The 15,399-nt window shown below is 40.5% G+C and overlaps 1 protein-coding gene across 3 annotated transcripts in view; it reads right to left on the bottom strand.

Moving 5' to 3' along the window:
* The window catches only part of DCBLD1 (discoidin, CUB and LCCL domain containing 1), a 46,433-nt gene that overhangs the window by 15,250 nt on the left and 15,784 nt on the right, over positions 1-15,399 (bottom strand). For all 3 annotated transcript variants that reach the window (XM_072332942.1, XM_072332944.1, XM_072332943.1), the window contains 4 exons: positions 6,794-6,931; positions 6,208-6,259; positions 5,397-5,469; positions 3,710-3,843 (listed from right to left, as the gene is read on the bottom strand). In XM_072332942.1, the coding sequence (XP_072189043.1) occupies positions 3,710-3,843; positions 5,397-5,469; positions 6,208-6,259; positions 6,794-6,931 (397 nt within the window). The remainder of the gene's footprint in view (positions 1-3,709; positions 3,844-5,396; positions 5,470-6,207; positions 6,260-6,793; positions 6,932-15,399) is intronic.

Raw genomic sequence — 15,399 nt, 5'->3', positions numbered from 1 at the left:
GCAGGCAAAAGAGGCCCTTTGGGGTGGGGGAGGACGCTGGGAGGGAGCAGATCTATTTGGGCTTGTAGGTGGTGGAGTCACTGGGATGAGAAATTCAGCCCCTCCCTCCCACATCCTCCCGCAGGCAATCCTCATGGGCCATCAGATGTGTTCTGCTCACTTCCAGCCAGCTTGGAACCGCAGCCAAAACCATTTTTGCTTTCTTAGGAAACACAAAACAATCCAGTTCAAGAGAAGAGAAGAAAAACAGTTTGTGATCATTAAAACCTACTCAAAACAGAAGCGTTTCTCTAATATGTATTTATGTGCTCTCCCTCTGTAATAAAAAAAAAGTCACCGAGCTCCCTTTCAAACTACAGGACTGCAATTTTAGCAACCAAAGGGAGGAAGTTAGCACTCCTAATACTTGCAAAGCTATAGTATCATAGTATCAAAGCTATAAAATCAGGCTAAAATATTTCTGTTATAATTCCGCAAGTCACTGAAGAAGACAAACTAATTTGGTAAGCAGCAATTCATCAGTTTCATAATGTGACAGGTGGCATTTGTCATATAAATTTCACTTTGTCCTTCAAGGGATGGCGTCATCCCATGCTCTTCATTCTCCTGCTTAGCCAGCAGCACCGCTGTCAGGGCTGCATGGCAGACCCGTGCTGGTGCCTCTGAGAAAAAAAAGAATGCTGCTTCACATTATAAGCTTATGTAAACCTCAAATCCTTTATTCCAGCATCTGTCCCAAGGAAGCTTTTCATAAGCAGCACAGGTTAACCCAAATCTCATATTCATAGTTCACAGGCATGCAAGCGCTTCCATTTTCACAGGCAAATGATTTCACATGTGCAGATGTACAGTTACAGGCCTCCACAGGCAGCTCGCATTACAGTTAAACCCCATATATTTGTCCTCGGGTAGCAGAAATGCTCAATAAATCCTGCCACTTGATATTCATTATATCATTTGTGGGTTCAGGTCTGCACATGGGGCGTGAGAGTTGGAAATCTCATAGATAACAGAGCATAACAAGCTCGCTGAAAAATGGAATCAGGGAGGCCAAGGTCAGGTCTTAAGGGCTGGCAAGTGAACGATTCATTGCTCTGCTGGTACTTTATAACACAGATATTTAACAGCTCGGTGCACACATGAAGCAGCTTTGATGAGGTCAGTTTCAGCTCAAGTCACTAAATAATTTAAATCCTTAATACTGAAATCCTCTATAAATGAGATTTTTAAAAACTCGAGTAAGCTTTCATTTAAGGCAGGACAAAAAGCTGGTACAACATTACTGTCCTCACACTTGTTTTTCCTCTCTGGTGCCAGCAAGGAAAAAAACATTCAAAGGAATGTATTGCAGTGTAGAGGTGTCCCAAGGACAGGGAAGCTGGGCAGCTTTGGGAATGCGTATTATAGAAACTTCTTTAAAGCACAATGTGCACTGTTTCATAGTAAATAGGCCACCTGCCTGCAGGAACCACTTTTGCATGTTTTGAAATAAAAAGATCTCCCTGCAACCCCCAGTTTACCTCCCTTGGAATAATGAGGTCAAAGCAGTGGTTCATCTGCTCCTGGGACTGTCCCAGCCACCGGGGGCAGCAGAAGCATTCCAAGAATCATTTTCTCACTCTCCTATGTTTCTACAACTCACGCAACTCACTTGTGGGCATCTGACACGCTAGGAGACTGTGTACCTTCGTCTCAGTGTATGATCTGCAGAAAGCATTGGTTGATCCCTCAGGGCAAACCCATTCCTTTGGGAGAGCGCTGTCCTTGAGGAGCACTTCTGTCCACCCCAGTGTGCGGGAGGTGATGGCACTCCTCATTGGGGTGCTCTCTGTGGAGCCTTGCACTAACTGGGATGAATCCAAGCCGGGAGGCCTGTTTCAGCACAGGAATACACACCTCAGCTCTTGTTTGTGTCAGTGGGAGTTCTATCACTCGATGTAATGGTTGTTTTCACCTCTGCGGGCACTTTCATTACTCACGTGAAGTGGATAACTCATTTTGAGTAGCGACAATAAAAGGATGCTTGGCAGTGAAGTTCATGGGTTAATTATGCAAGCAGTGTTTTCCCCCCGCACATCTACGTTTGCTGTCTTCTATGCTTCATTCGTTGCTCACTAACTCTTGTACTGTGAAAAAATACAAGTGGGAATCCCAGCTGTCTTTCATTATACCATTTTATGTGCTACTGTCTGAGTTACTCCTGGGATTCTCGAGGATCACACGCATACAAATGCATGTAAACGGTTCTACAACCTCTGCAGTTAAGGCACAATATATTTAATTTCTTAGGCTTCCATAAAGCTGGCATGTGTGATGGAAATAATTTGTATTGCTTGCTTTACTGCTGAGCTGAGCCTGCAGTCCTGCTTTCCTTGATACAAGATCATATCATTTTTATATATATTTTAGCTGTGAAGCAAAATACTTAAGAAAAATAGAAAATATTTGGGCCTTAGAGGCCTTCTGCTAGTTGCCTACATGCTACTCACTTTGCATTCAGTTACCCACAGTGTCAATATACAGGCTTTCCACCTGTACCCAAGGTTAAGCACAGCAATAGGCAGACAGAATGAATGCCTGTGTCTTCTGTTGGGTTCACAAAGTGAATGTGGCCAGGGTCACTGGGAACAAGGCTTAAAAATTAAACATTTGGTTACATAATTTGCTAATCACCTGCAGGACTGAGATGCGTATACAGATAGCTTAAAATTAGCTTTGATTTCGGTACCAGCATGTTTCATAGTGATTTCATAATTGGTCTGCTTGTTCTGCTTCACTGAGAGGAGGGAGAAGCCAAATGTTTGCAGAATGGCGGACATGGTTCTGTAGGATTTCTTCTTGTTCCTTTTATTTATTGATTGATTTATTTATTAACAAATGAAACAATGATTGTTAGATTGTCAGGAGGACGTGGAGCAAGCATGGGGGAAATAGGAAAAAACTGGTCATATTCCCTTTGCTCTTGTAGTCTTTGGGACCGAGGAGATTTTCCTTCCCGTAAGAAAATAAGTGCTTATTGCAAAACCCAGATAACATTTAAAAATTCAAAATACAAACCAACAGAGATGACAGAGGCAATTGCTGGAAGGGCTTACTGCGCTGGATAGAGATTAGAGGATTTATTTCTACTTCAACAACAGTGCAATTATAAGTCAGAAGATAAGTGGTAAATATAACACCCTTGCTATAAATATTCTAAAAGGGAAGAATTCTGAACATGTCAAAAGCACAATGTTTAAGAAGATATTCACTAAATCCCCCGTGGCTCAGCAGCACTTTCTATTTGTTTATTATTCCTGGGTGTTTTTTTTTTCCCACTTTAACATGAATTTAGTGTGATTTATTGGTACATCTATTCAAGATGTCTGCTTCGGAACATCATACTTTCACGTATCTGCTAAAAAACTAATTTGCAGATGTATTTTGGAAGGAAAGGAAGAAAAGAGGGAGAAGATACAGCCCTAAACTCTATAAAGCCACATAAACTTGAAACATTTTCCTATAACCTCTGCCAACACCATGTTCATAAAGCCATAGAGACAAACCCGCAAACCCCCAAAACCAGCAGCTGACATCTCCTTCCCCAGAAAGCACCGTTGTGGTGTCTCCCCTCCATTTATCAACCTAGCTGGGCTCTGGAACTGCTCCCAGAGCCAGTGGTGGGTAAGTTAAGTTCCCTCCCAACTCCCTTTGCCCCGGCAATACTCACTCATGTGAGGAGATACCATTGGCGACAACGCCTTCATAGCGGCTGATGCCCTTCTGCTGGGTGACACTGATCTGACCGCCCAGTTCATCTGCAATAACACCTGCATGTATCGCTGACTTGCACAGCAGTGAGGTCTGAAAAGCAGAAGCCATCAAAACCCCAAACTGAGAAGGCAAATCTGACAAAGTGGTAGTGCTCTCACTTCCAAGCCACCGCTATGGAAGTGTTAGAGCTCATAAAGTCCTGCAAAGGAATGACAGCAATAGGGAGAGACTTAAAGGGAAAGAATAGTTATCTTTGAAACAAATATGTGCTTCCAAAAGTCAAGTTTTTCCTCAAATGAAGAATGTAATCATCTCGTTCTAGGAAAATGTGGTAAGTTTTGACCTGATAAATATTTGGCCCATCTCAGGAAAACAAAGTCAAAGGCAAAGCAACCACTCTTCTTTGCAAAGAGAAAAAAAATAATGGCTTTTGTGGACTTACCTGAAGCCAGAACTACCTGTTACTGTGTAGTGCCTTAAGATTTGAGGCATGTCATGCACTGGGAAATGTGGCTGTGTGTCATATGGGGCCAGCTTGGGCACCTCTAGCACCTGGCAAGCACGGCTGTCTGCCTGTCCCAGGGAGGGCTGGTGTGCTGGGACACTGGGGTAGCAGGGCTCCAGGGAGTCCTGGATGTCTTTCCCATCAGAAAAGCTGAATCTGTGTTAATGGCAGAGGAAGGATTTCCTTCAAAAACTCCTCCGCCTAGATAATATCTGCATGAGGTCATGTTATGTGCTGCTTTTCTTTCCCAGTCACCCTGGACAGCAGGAATAACTCCAGCTAATTAGAATGCAGTGTAGCATTTCTTTGTTTCTTCAGCTCTGCCATTCTCCTGGATGGGGTGGTGCGCTTGAGTAACTGGATGAACAGGTTATGCATGGACTTTCTGGAGACTCAGCAATTGCTGTATTTGTGATATGGTGGGGTTTTACTTCAGTGGTAGGATTAATCTTAACTCCACTCTGAAAGATGTCAAGATTTCAGAGGCGTAGAGGGAGGTGAGACCAAGGTGAGGGACACAGGAAAGGCAGAACAATGTGTGCTGGGAACCATGGATAAATGTAAGCACTCAGGCAGCTTTGTTTAAAGAGTGAACAGTTAATAAAAACTGATCCTAAAGGTTTTCAGTTATCAGTGGGATGTGATTGGACAGTGTATAATATTCATTTCACCTCAGAGCATGTTCCTACAATACTGAAGGCAGAATCTTAAAGAAAACCCACGAGTAATGGAAATGCATTTTATTCCTATAAGAGGTAACATTAGAAAAGAAATGCATGCGGATTTTAAACAAGTATAAGGTGAATTCGTAGGAGTATTTAGGACATCGAAGAGCACTGTCTCAAGAAAGAGAAACCCTATGCATCCAAAAGCCCAGAAACCCAGAGTTAGTAGGTTAGTTTGACAGTCAGTGGACTTTGTTCTCACAAAATTGATTAGTCTGTTTGAACACTATTTCACTACCTGCTCAATGTACACTGATAACATACTAATATGCTGATAGTAGAAGGTAGCACAGCTGGGAAGAACTATCTACAAGAGCTGAACAGCAACAACTGAAACCAAATTGTGCTATGTAACAGAGCAAAGGATTCTTTTTTGTTTTTATTAAGTTCCTCTCTTTATACTGGGTACTTACATCTCTGTATCCTTCTTCTATGTTCCCAGAAATGTCCCCAGCTATGTCTCTGCAGCCAGCAGGACAGTATCTGCTGTAGTAAAAGAATAGGGCTTATTTGAAACATGGACTGTCATGGTGATACACAGAAACAAACCCATGCAAAAGAAATGCTCTCAGAACCATAGATACTTCAGCAGTGTGTTCTGTCCTACTGTTCACTAGTGATTACAGAAAGTAAATAGAAGTACCCTTGAGTGGACTGCACATAGCAGCACACAAAGAACTACAATAGTAGTTCTTCAAGTGCATTTTGCTCAATCCTGTTGTTCTAGGAATGTTATTACTCAAGCTTTCAGCCCAGATAAGAAGTCTGCATGCACATCCAGGCAAGTAACCAGCAAAGTACAATTAATTACCATTTCAAATCCTATCAAGGAGCACAGAAATTATAGCTTGTCCTCAGATGATCTTTTATCAGCTGAGGCATGATCTGCTCTCAGGAGATGCAATGGTATTCAAGGCTACTTTGAATTTCAAAGTGGAAATTCTTCTTACATATGCCATATGCATGCATTCCCAAATGAGGGTTGCTGAGAGCTCTGCAACAATATCCTCTTGTTTTCCTGGGGTGCAGATTTCCATTCTGCACTAGTGCTTCACACAACAAGGCCTGACACTACTGCAGTACTGTAGCTCAAAAACATCCACTTTTCCAGAAGAATAAGACTGTACGCGTCTTATGTGACATTTTACAGCAATTGGACCTGGTGACACAGAAAAGTAAGAAACGGTGGAGAAAGCTGAGAGGAGAGACATAGACCTTCTTTACCTGTATTCAGTCTTTGTGTAGTGGTTTGCTCGTTCCAAACATGTGATTAGATCTGCGGAAAGTTTACAAATGTCAACCCAAGTTACAAGACATAGAAATACAGTAAAAAACATTTGGCTAAACATGAAATTGCATTTGAAGACTTCTCTGTATAATACTTCAAGACAAAACACCAGCTATGGTTTTCCCTCATTCTTTTCATCTCCCCCTTCTACTCATATATTACATACCTTCAACAAAGATGCATAGGAACACACCCTAGAGTATTTAATGTAGACTTTGTCTCTTCACCTTTCTGATCTCCTCATCCTATCACTGTGTGACAAAAACCCTGAATACAGACAGTTCTCATTTTCTGTTTCGCTGGGCCTGTTCTGTAAATTATCTAGATAATATTTCAGCAGCTTTTGTATCTGCTTAATGTTACTATTGCTTCCCATACACACGCTGTGAAAAAGATGATATTTCATGCCAATAAGACACCTGAAAATATTTAGGACCAAACATATGAGCCAAAGTCTGTGTGCAGAGAAGATAACGAATTAGGGAGGACTATGCTGCTTGTCCTTTAGAAAAAGTGCTTTACCTGGATGATCACTGCTGGCATAAGACAACAGAAAGCCTCGTCCTGACACATGGGATCCACTCTCAAAATGGATAGTTGCTTCATTGCTGTCCAGAATGATTTCTTTGGGGACAGGCATCATATTACCACAGTAGGGCCCTACAGACGGAATGAAGAATTCAGAGTTTAGATGAGATAGTTAGGCTGGAATATTCTTGTGATAAACAAAGAATTTCATAACATGCTCATTCTCCTTCACTACCAAACCATACATTGACAAAAGGGTTTTAGCTTCAGTCTCTTATGTATATGAGCTCCAAAGTTACCTTGACAAAGAATGGCAAGAATCCAATTGTCCCTTCATGGCATAAACTCTAGCATTAACATCTCTCATCACATAAGCCTCAGGAAAATGATTAATACTCTTCCACCTTTGAAGTAGAGTGTTCTTAAATACAGCAGTAACTCAGGAGAGAAAAGATATGGAATGAACATTGGAAGGCAATCCAAGGGATCTACACAGGATCTGCTATAACTGCTTCAGCATAGCAGCTATTCTGAAAAGCTTAGGATCACAAACAGCACACCTGGCTTTAGAGGACGTGTGTGCCATGCATCAAGTTTATGAGCAAGAACTACTTAGAAAATCTCTGCATTTACTTGCATTTTAAAAACATCACCAGACCATTGAAATATATAGTTTAAATTTCCTGAGTGTAAGACAAAGTAAAGAGGGACAGGAAGGGAGTAGGAAGAGGAGACACGAGTCTTGTACCTACATTGAATTAGATAATGGTTTTATAGCTACCAGCTGCAGTATCTTGGAGCACTCCTGAGGACACTCCTTTCTTGTCCCAGAAGGCATGTCCGGGACTCTCACAATTACATTTGCTTGTTCAGAAGTCACTTCCTGAGGGGAGCTTTCTTTTGAAATTGCCATATTCTTGCCTTCCATCCCCACACCTGGGTGCAAACACTTGTCTCTGGCTCCCCTCAAGCACAGAAGACACAGGAAATCAAAGGCAGTTTGGATACACTTTGAATTTAAGGGGATGCTTACAATATAAACTGCTAATAAGGGGTTTTGTAAAATGGCAAACACCTCTTTCCTACATAGAAGCCCTCAGACCATCTATTCTGTTGAGAACTATAACTGCTTTTGTATAATAAAGCAAGACCTTGGGATGGAAAATGATCCCTTTGATTTTTTTTCCAGGACAATCTCATTTTCTTGGTGGTGGATATTTTGAGGTACCTCAGAACTGAGATTACAAGAAATTGCGAAGTACAACACAAATTTGACGAGCCTTCTGAACACGTGTCTAAAACCTGTTCATTTTGTTTGATACTCTTGATGGGGGGGCCTTTCCCAAATACTTAATCAGCCTTATAGCAACTAGGAGATCATCCTGTAGAGTAGCCCAGTCAGAGGCAATGGCAGCCAGCTGCCAGGAGAAGGGGACAAATTAAAGGACAGATTCTGCCTTTTGGCTTGTAAGATTATAACAAAGCCAGGCAGGCAGAGAAACAAGTGACAATTGTGACATTTCCCTCGAGTACTCCTGTGTCAAAAATGAGTCACGACTTAGTCAGAGAAAACAATATCTATAAAAAGGGTTAAACAAATTGCTTAGGAAATGAACTTATCAAAAAGACAGCATTTGACACGGTGTCATACCAGACAACTGCACAAGTGGTTTATTTGAGAAGGTCTTTTGTGTCAGAATGCAGTGGGAGAAGTGCTAACTTAGATCTTTATTTTTCTTCTGATGTACAGAAAGAAAGAAAGAGAGAAAGGGGAGAAGACAGGAAGGTGTTGTGCTTCTTCAAAATGAAACACTTGAGAAAGCATTAGTCTTCTTCTTGTCTCAGGGACTGACTGTATATTTTCTCACCAATTCTCTTCTGCTTTTTCCCTGACAGCGATTAGCAGTGACGTATCTACTCTGTAGGTATAATTTTGATCGCTGACTCACTCAACCACACACCGGCTGGGTCAGGATTAGCTGTCTCCTACAGTAGCAAGTCTACATGTGTTTCAGGTAATTACACAAACAAATCACATGCCATAAGTAAAAAAGATGAAATAAGAAAGTCTAGACTCATAGAGTTGTATAATATGAAAACCAATAATTCAGAAACAGATTATGAAATCAGCATGCAATGCCTGAAGACAAGTTTATACTGATAAGTAATAAATCCAATAAGGGTTACAAATCTATGGTTATCTCCTAGTTCTGTCAATGGTAGTTCTGGTGTGCCCAGAGACAAGTGTATGGCTCTCAACTAAGGAGATCTAGAATCAACCTGGTCTATCATAAAGGATATAAAAGCAAGAAATAGTAATCACTGAAGAAATAAATACTTTCCAAAATTGTATGAATTACGCATCTGCATAGATTAAAATAATAATAATAATTTTTAAAAATCAGATACTAATACCAGAAAACATTCACTTGTTCTTTCATTGCAAACAGATGAAACCTTGCAAAATATTTCAACACAGTTCTTCCCAATAATTCAGGTAATACCAGCAATACACAACCAGGTTGTCAAACTTCCATGATATCTAGTAAAGCTTAACTGCATGCATGCCATCAAATACAGGAATTTGCACTGAGAACTACGGTTTAGAAAAGGGTACAAGCAACACCTCACGTCCTCGTGTCCCTCTGAGTACACACATTAGGAGATTTTATAGACATAGATTAAAAACCATCAGCACCTGTAGCAATTCTACTTAAACTGAAAACTGTAATTCCTAGGCAGACTTTTCCACTTGCAATTGAGGTGACAAGATCGTGGATCTTTACCATCTACTTCTAAGACTCACATACACTCCCTCTTTTCTCTGAGTATTCCACATAGAGTCTGTTGACAGCCGGTCTACATGAGTACTGAGCAACCTCAGTGGAGAAGAGGGCTGAAGGAGAAAGCATTGGTTTGTGAGCAGTTTAAAAGGGCGAATCTCATTTAAAGGCCTTGTTAACTTTTATTGCAGCATTTGGACTTTGGATAAGCATTTAATTTCTAAACTTGGGACTATGCCAGAAGTTTTTAAGATTCCTTTTGAAAACTGCCAGATCACTTTATCAGTTTTTCATCTTCTAAAGTTAGTTGTGAGGTGGGTTGCTTTGCATATTCAGCTTGAAAAACAAGTCATGAATGCTGATCTCTCTCCTTGCTTCCTCTTTCAGTGACTCCGCTGGATGTCTGCTAGGGTGAGGAGGAGGCAGGGTTGTTTGGTTTGTTTACTAAGAACAAAGGAAAGATTTTGATTTAATAAACAGATGTGCTATACGTCACGAAATTGAGTAGGTGTTCTCCATACTTCAGTATTAGTATATCTACATATCAGGGCCTTTCTTTTTTTGGTGTCTTGCTGAAGAGCTGACACAACTGTGGTTCCGTCTGTTCGTTCCAGATTCATTAATAGATAAGTATTTTTTACATTCTACAGGAGAGCTATTAGGGGCTTATGGATTCTGAATGTTCCTAATTTAATATTCTCTATAATTAAATTAACATTTAATGCCTTTCTTCTTCAACTCCTAATCGGTTGATATGGTTTAGGTGGCTTAAATGAAATACTCTTATTTTGAAATCATTGTCTCCAAGCAGTATTAATGTCCTGGGAAATACAGTAAACGGTCTCATGTACATCCTTTGGCTGTCGCCTCTGGAGACCAAAGAAGTTATTTTATGCTTTGTTTGTTTTTAAAATGTTAGCAATAGTCTCCCACTTTTGTCTTTTTGATAATAGCATTGTTTTGCAAATCTGATGATCTTTACAGCATTGTCTGTTTTTATGAAGTCTAGTTTACTTCTACTGTCAGCCAGACTCTGGAACATTTCCTGAGGTCGTTTTGAAGAGTTGTGCTCCTTTATTCTTTCTACTTCCCTTAAGAAATGCTTTGCCAGGGGGCTCACTTCTCTCATACCAAGCAGCAAGGCCTACATGCTGCTTGTTTCTGCAGTTTTTGAGGTACCTCAATAGCTGCAGAAGGACTGGGGATGTGATGAGCATGGATTATGCCTGCATCATTTCAGAGCTAAAAACTCAGCCAGTGTGTAAGAAATTTGCACAAACAGCTCACAAAAACTGCAAGGATCTCTTGTATGAAAATGTGCATTCTTGAGTTTTGCCTCTGTCCCAAATTCACACACACACTTCACTTTCATAAGCAACAACTGAGTGTAGCTGGTAACTCTTCTTCTGCTACCAAGAAAGAGAGGAGACAAGAAGCCTCCTCTGCACAGGACGCAATGAAGTGGTGTTTAATGCTAAGTAGATATGAGTTGACAGGGAAATCACATCTGTTACTCAGGGTGAGACAGTCTGGTTATTCAGCACTTAACTGCGCAACACAGTCTGACTTCAGAATAAGTCTGAGAGCTACTTGTTTTAGGAAAAACAAATGAAACTTTCTGTTTGTTCTTCCAAAGGGCTGCCAAAGATGGTGATGAAGTAGAGGAAAAAGGCCACCAAGAAGTCAGGTAAAAGAAGTAATTAACTACAGTTTAAAAATGGAGAGCCCAGACCACCTGTTCTCCAGGCTGTAGATCTGCCTGCCTGACCTCACCTAACACTGTGCTCTTGATGTTAGCTAAATCCAAGGACAGAAGCCCAGCCACAGTTAGGAATCTCCAGCAAAGAGATGTACCAGTTTAACAAAAGACTCAGAAAAAATACCATTTATGAATCTAAAATGAGTATGAGGTCATTTGATAAAAGAAAAGCAAAGTTGTCATTTTACAGCTAAACCTTTTGAAAGCTGCTGTAACCATCTGGGCGAAACCCAACTGTTAACAGAGTTTTGACTGTTAAGAAATTGCTCAACTTCATCTTCAGTGTTGAGAACTTGTCTGGGCATTTCTCTGGATTTCCTGAAATACCAGAAACAATACTGCAATAACAAGTTTCCCTTGAGGAGTGAAAAAGAATCCTGGGCGCACCCTCTGTTCAAGAAAGACATTTATTACAATCTATAGTAAGGAAGGGTGGTGCAATGAATACCCTCTTGCCATGGTGACAGGTGTGAGGCACTGGAAGGAATTTGGTTCTCCTGCACACATGCACATGCATACTCTCTCAGCAGCTACCAGACACACATCAGTTAATGTTCAGTTTTCCTAACAACCATCAGTGACTGGCTGCAGGGAGAAAAGAGCATTTCCAGTAATTTCTTTTGCTATTTCACACTAGTTATTGAGTGCAAATTATGCAAGCAGTTAACAGCGTTAACTCTCCAAATTATTACTAGTCACTCAGCAGATCTGACATCCACCCCAGAGGAACACATCAGACTCCTACTGAGTGCAAGTGAATGGAAGTAGGCACTTATCTGTTCTTTATTCTCTCTCTAGTTGGATTTATGATCATCTTGCAAAAATTAAGGGAAAAAATACTAAGCCATTAGTTGAGGAAAGACTGAAAAAGGCAAGCAAAAAGGGTCAAAAAAGATACGGGAATTTAATAGTCATGAAAAGTATCTGAGCAAAAGCCATTCCTGTCAAGCCCTAAAAACATTTCTGTTAATATGTTCATAAGTGGTGTAGCAATGGCTGTTGTGTTCCTGAGAACTACAGGGACCACATTGTTAATCTTGTTTCCACATATCCCTTTAACTAATTAAAAAATCAGAAGCTCTTTTCAGAGCTCGGTATTTTTAATATGCTCAGCTAATGCAATTAACTCTAGAAGAAAAGCATTTCAGAGAAGGCTGCGCCCCGTCCACACTATGAAACATGCTTATGATATTTACCATTCTAGATCTCTTCTGTGTGGAAAATAGAAGAAGTAAACAAAAAGAATCCACCCTGTTTTCACTCAGTGCAAAGCCGTGCCTCTGAAAAGGGACACTATTTATTTATCCCAGAGACAACATGTGCAGAGTTGTGTTAACATTTGGTGACTCAGTTGCACCAAAACTGGTGTTACTCTACTGACTGATGATGAATGTTTTCACACCTAAGTCTGGATGGAAAGCCAGCAGTTGGAAAGAGAAGGCTTATTACAGTGTCATTCCTCCAGTTGACCTCAAACGAGAAAAACAGTGGGAAGAATAATAACCCTGAGACAGTGTTCAGCCACTTCATGGCTCCATGTTTAGAGCATCATTAAGATTATTTAATGACCATCGTTTGATGGCAATACTGTGGAAATGTAAATGCAATGGGTGCCTTCATAAGTTCATCAAAGATGAGAAGTATCAAAAGTGAGAACTGTAGTGTTAAGTTGGTGTTTCATCTGAGTGTGGAGGCTTAGTAGATCAGTATACTCAGTGCTACACATTATTCTAGGAAGGAATTAAATCCAGGGTATTCTTGGGTCAGTGTACAAGATGGGATGAATTCCCTGAACTTAAACACATCTCATATATCAGTGTTCTTTTGCCTAATCTGTACTTACAGGCTTGCTAAAGCAAAGAAATCACCTGGCTAACATAAACCCACTTGTTTGTAACAGTTTCCCTTTGGTGCATGGGACAAAATTACCCCAGACATGAACTGAGTTACTCCTTGTGTATTCCATGAATCCCAGCAGGAGGTTATTAGAATGAACGAATCACAGTTATATATAAAGACCTGTGGGACAAACGTGAAAGGACTTTGTCATCAGAAGACTCGCTTATACTAATGTATTTACATGCACATGGTGTGGTGCTTTGACTCTGACCAATTTTCTAGGCTTCAGATGCACTCCTCAATAAAATGTTGCATGCATACTGATATTGCCTGTCTTGTATTCAGTGGAATTGAAGAGATCAGAGTAGTATTTAAAACATATTTCCCTTTGGACCTTATTTCCTGATAATTGCATACCTCATCGAGCAGAGGCTGTCTGGCTAATTTGAGGTATGAGTAATGTTCACACTGCCAGGCTTCACGCTTAGCTTTTTAGATTTTCCTTTTTAAGCCCTGGTCAGGTACAGACATCCCCAAACAGTCAAACATTAATGTTTAACTGCTTGGAAGTTCCAATGCCTGTAAAGTATTTTCAGATCTCCAATGTCCTATTAAAAAATTCCGTGGCAAAGGTCAATATCTTCCTGAATGAAGATACCAACCTGCTTCATGGAAGAGAGGAGAGCTGTAGAGTGGAAACCAGGGCTGAAAAGCAGCCACCTGAAAGGGCACCTCACTGGACTGAATGTGCTTAACACTGCCCAATCACAGGGCTCCTTTTGCTTACATAAACACTTATTAAACTCTAGAACTATAGCAAAACTGTTGAAACAACACACTTGGAAAGGTCTGAATCTCATCTGTGAGTTCCTGCATCTTATAAAAGACAAGTGGTACTGTGAATTTTTGCATACAGTGCTACTTCCCCAATGCATGGAACTACCTGAAAGTAAAGAAAGGACTCTGTATGTAGGAAAGTCTACAGCAAGCTACAGAACACAAAAACCATTACAGATAGCATGTCTGCTTAAGCTGTAAAACCTGTTTAATTAGATAGAAGCAAAATCTGCTAGTTGTGCAGTTCATTACAGAGGATGCAAATTATAGTCCATACGCATCAGATATTACTAATCAGGTATGAAAATGGGTGTGGGAACACTTTAAAAAATTCATTACATGGGTTTGATTGCATAATACACCAGCGTTCGGTGTCTGTAGGCTGATTAGCTGCAAGACTGAACTATGTGAAGACGCCTTGGGGCTGTTGTGTGAGGAGTCAAAATTTCAATTAGAATTCAAGCTTGATTTTTACTTCAAAAACTAATATACTGATTTGTCCTTGTTCCTTAGATAAGCCCTTGATTTGAAATGTTAAGGTAATGTCAGTAAAAATCATTCAAAGTTATGATACCGCACTATTAAACCTGTATCACTTACTGCCAAGTACAGACAGTGTGCTTCAAGTGAAGAGAATTCCTTTCTTACAGGTAGATGAACATAAACATCAATATATAAATCCAAGTGCACAAACAGAAACATTCCTTATACCTCAGATAAAGCTATATGCAAGCTTAGATATGAACATGTCAGTGTTCACTCTTGTTGGAGGCTGCTTCAAAATGTAATACATCCCTTGTGATGAGCAATAATTACCTTTACCTTCATTTGTGAGAGAGCCTTTAATACTTCACCTGATCTTATTTTACCAGATGAATTATAGGCCTACCGTGTTTATGAATTAAAGGCAATCATCTGTCTTTACTATTATGAGACCTGAGCTTGGGTGAACCACATACTGCACTGAGACAAGCAATGAGCTAGGCCACATTGACAGCTCACTGTGGCTTGCCTCTTCATTTTCATTTTCCTCTGAATCTGTTTTGCCTATAATATCCAGTACAGTACATTCAACCTCAGCTTCCTGAACGGCTATAGCCTGCTCTCAGCTGGCAAAACCTTATGGACTTGCAATTCACAAGTTTCTTCCATCGATATGGGACTTCTCACAGCTCCACGTCTTTGCCTAGATTTCAGTCTGACTTTGGAAAAAGGGCTCACTGACATGAACATCAGTTTGACTCCTTTACAGAGCACATCAAAAGCCCCAGCAGCAGCTGGCTGGGAAAACTGATTTGAGGAAGGCCTCAGGTTCTCTTGGGAGGACTTTGTTGTTCTATTGTTTTAAGTGCACAGTTATAGCATGTCTATACACTTATCCT

Source organism: Excalfactoria chinensis, chromosome 3, assembly GCF_039878825.1.
Source record: "Excalfactoria chinensis isolate bCotChi1 chromosome 3, bCotChi1.hap2, whole genome shotgun sequence".
Taxonomy (NCBI): domain Eukaryota; kingdom Metazoa; phylum Chordata; class Aves; order Galliformes; family Phasianidae; genus Excalfactoria; species Excalfactoria chinensis.
Note: the sequence above shows the minus strand (reverse complement) of the source record. Positions and strands in the feature narration are given on the sequence as shown.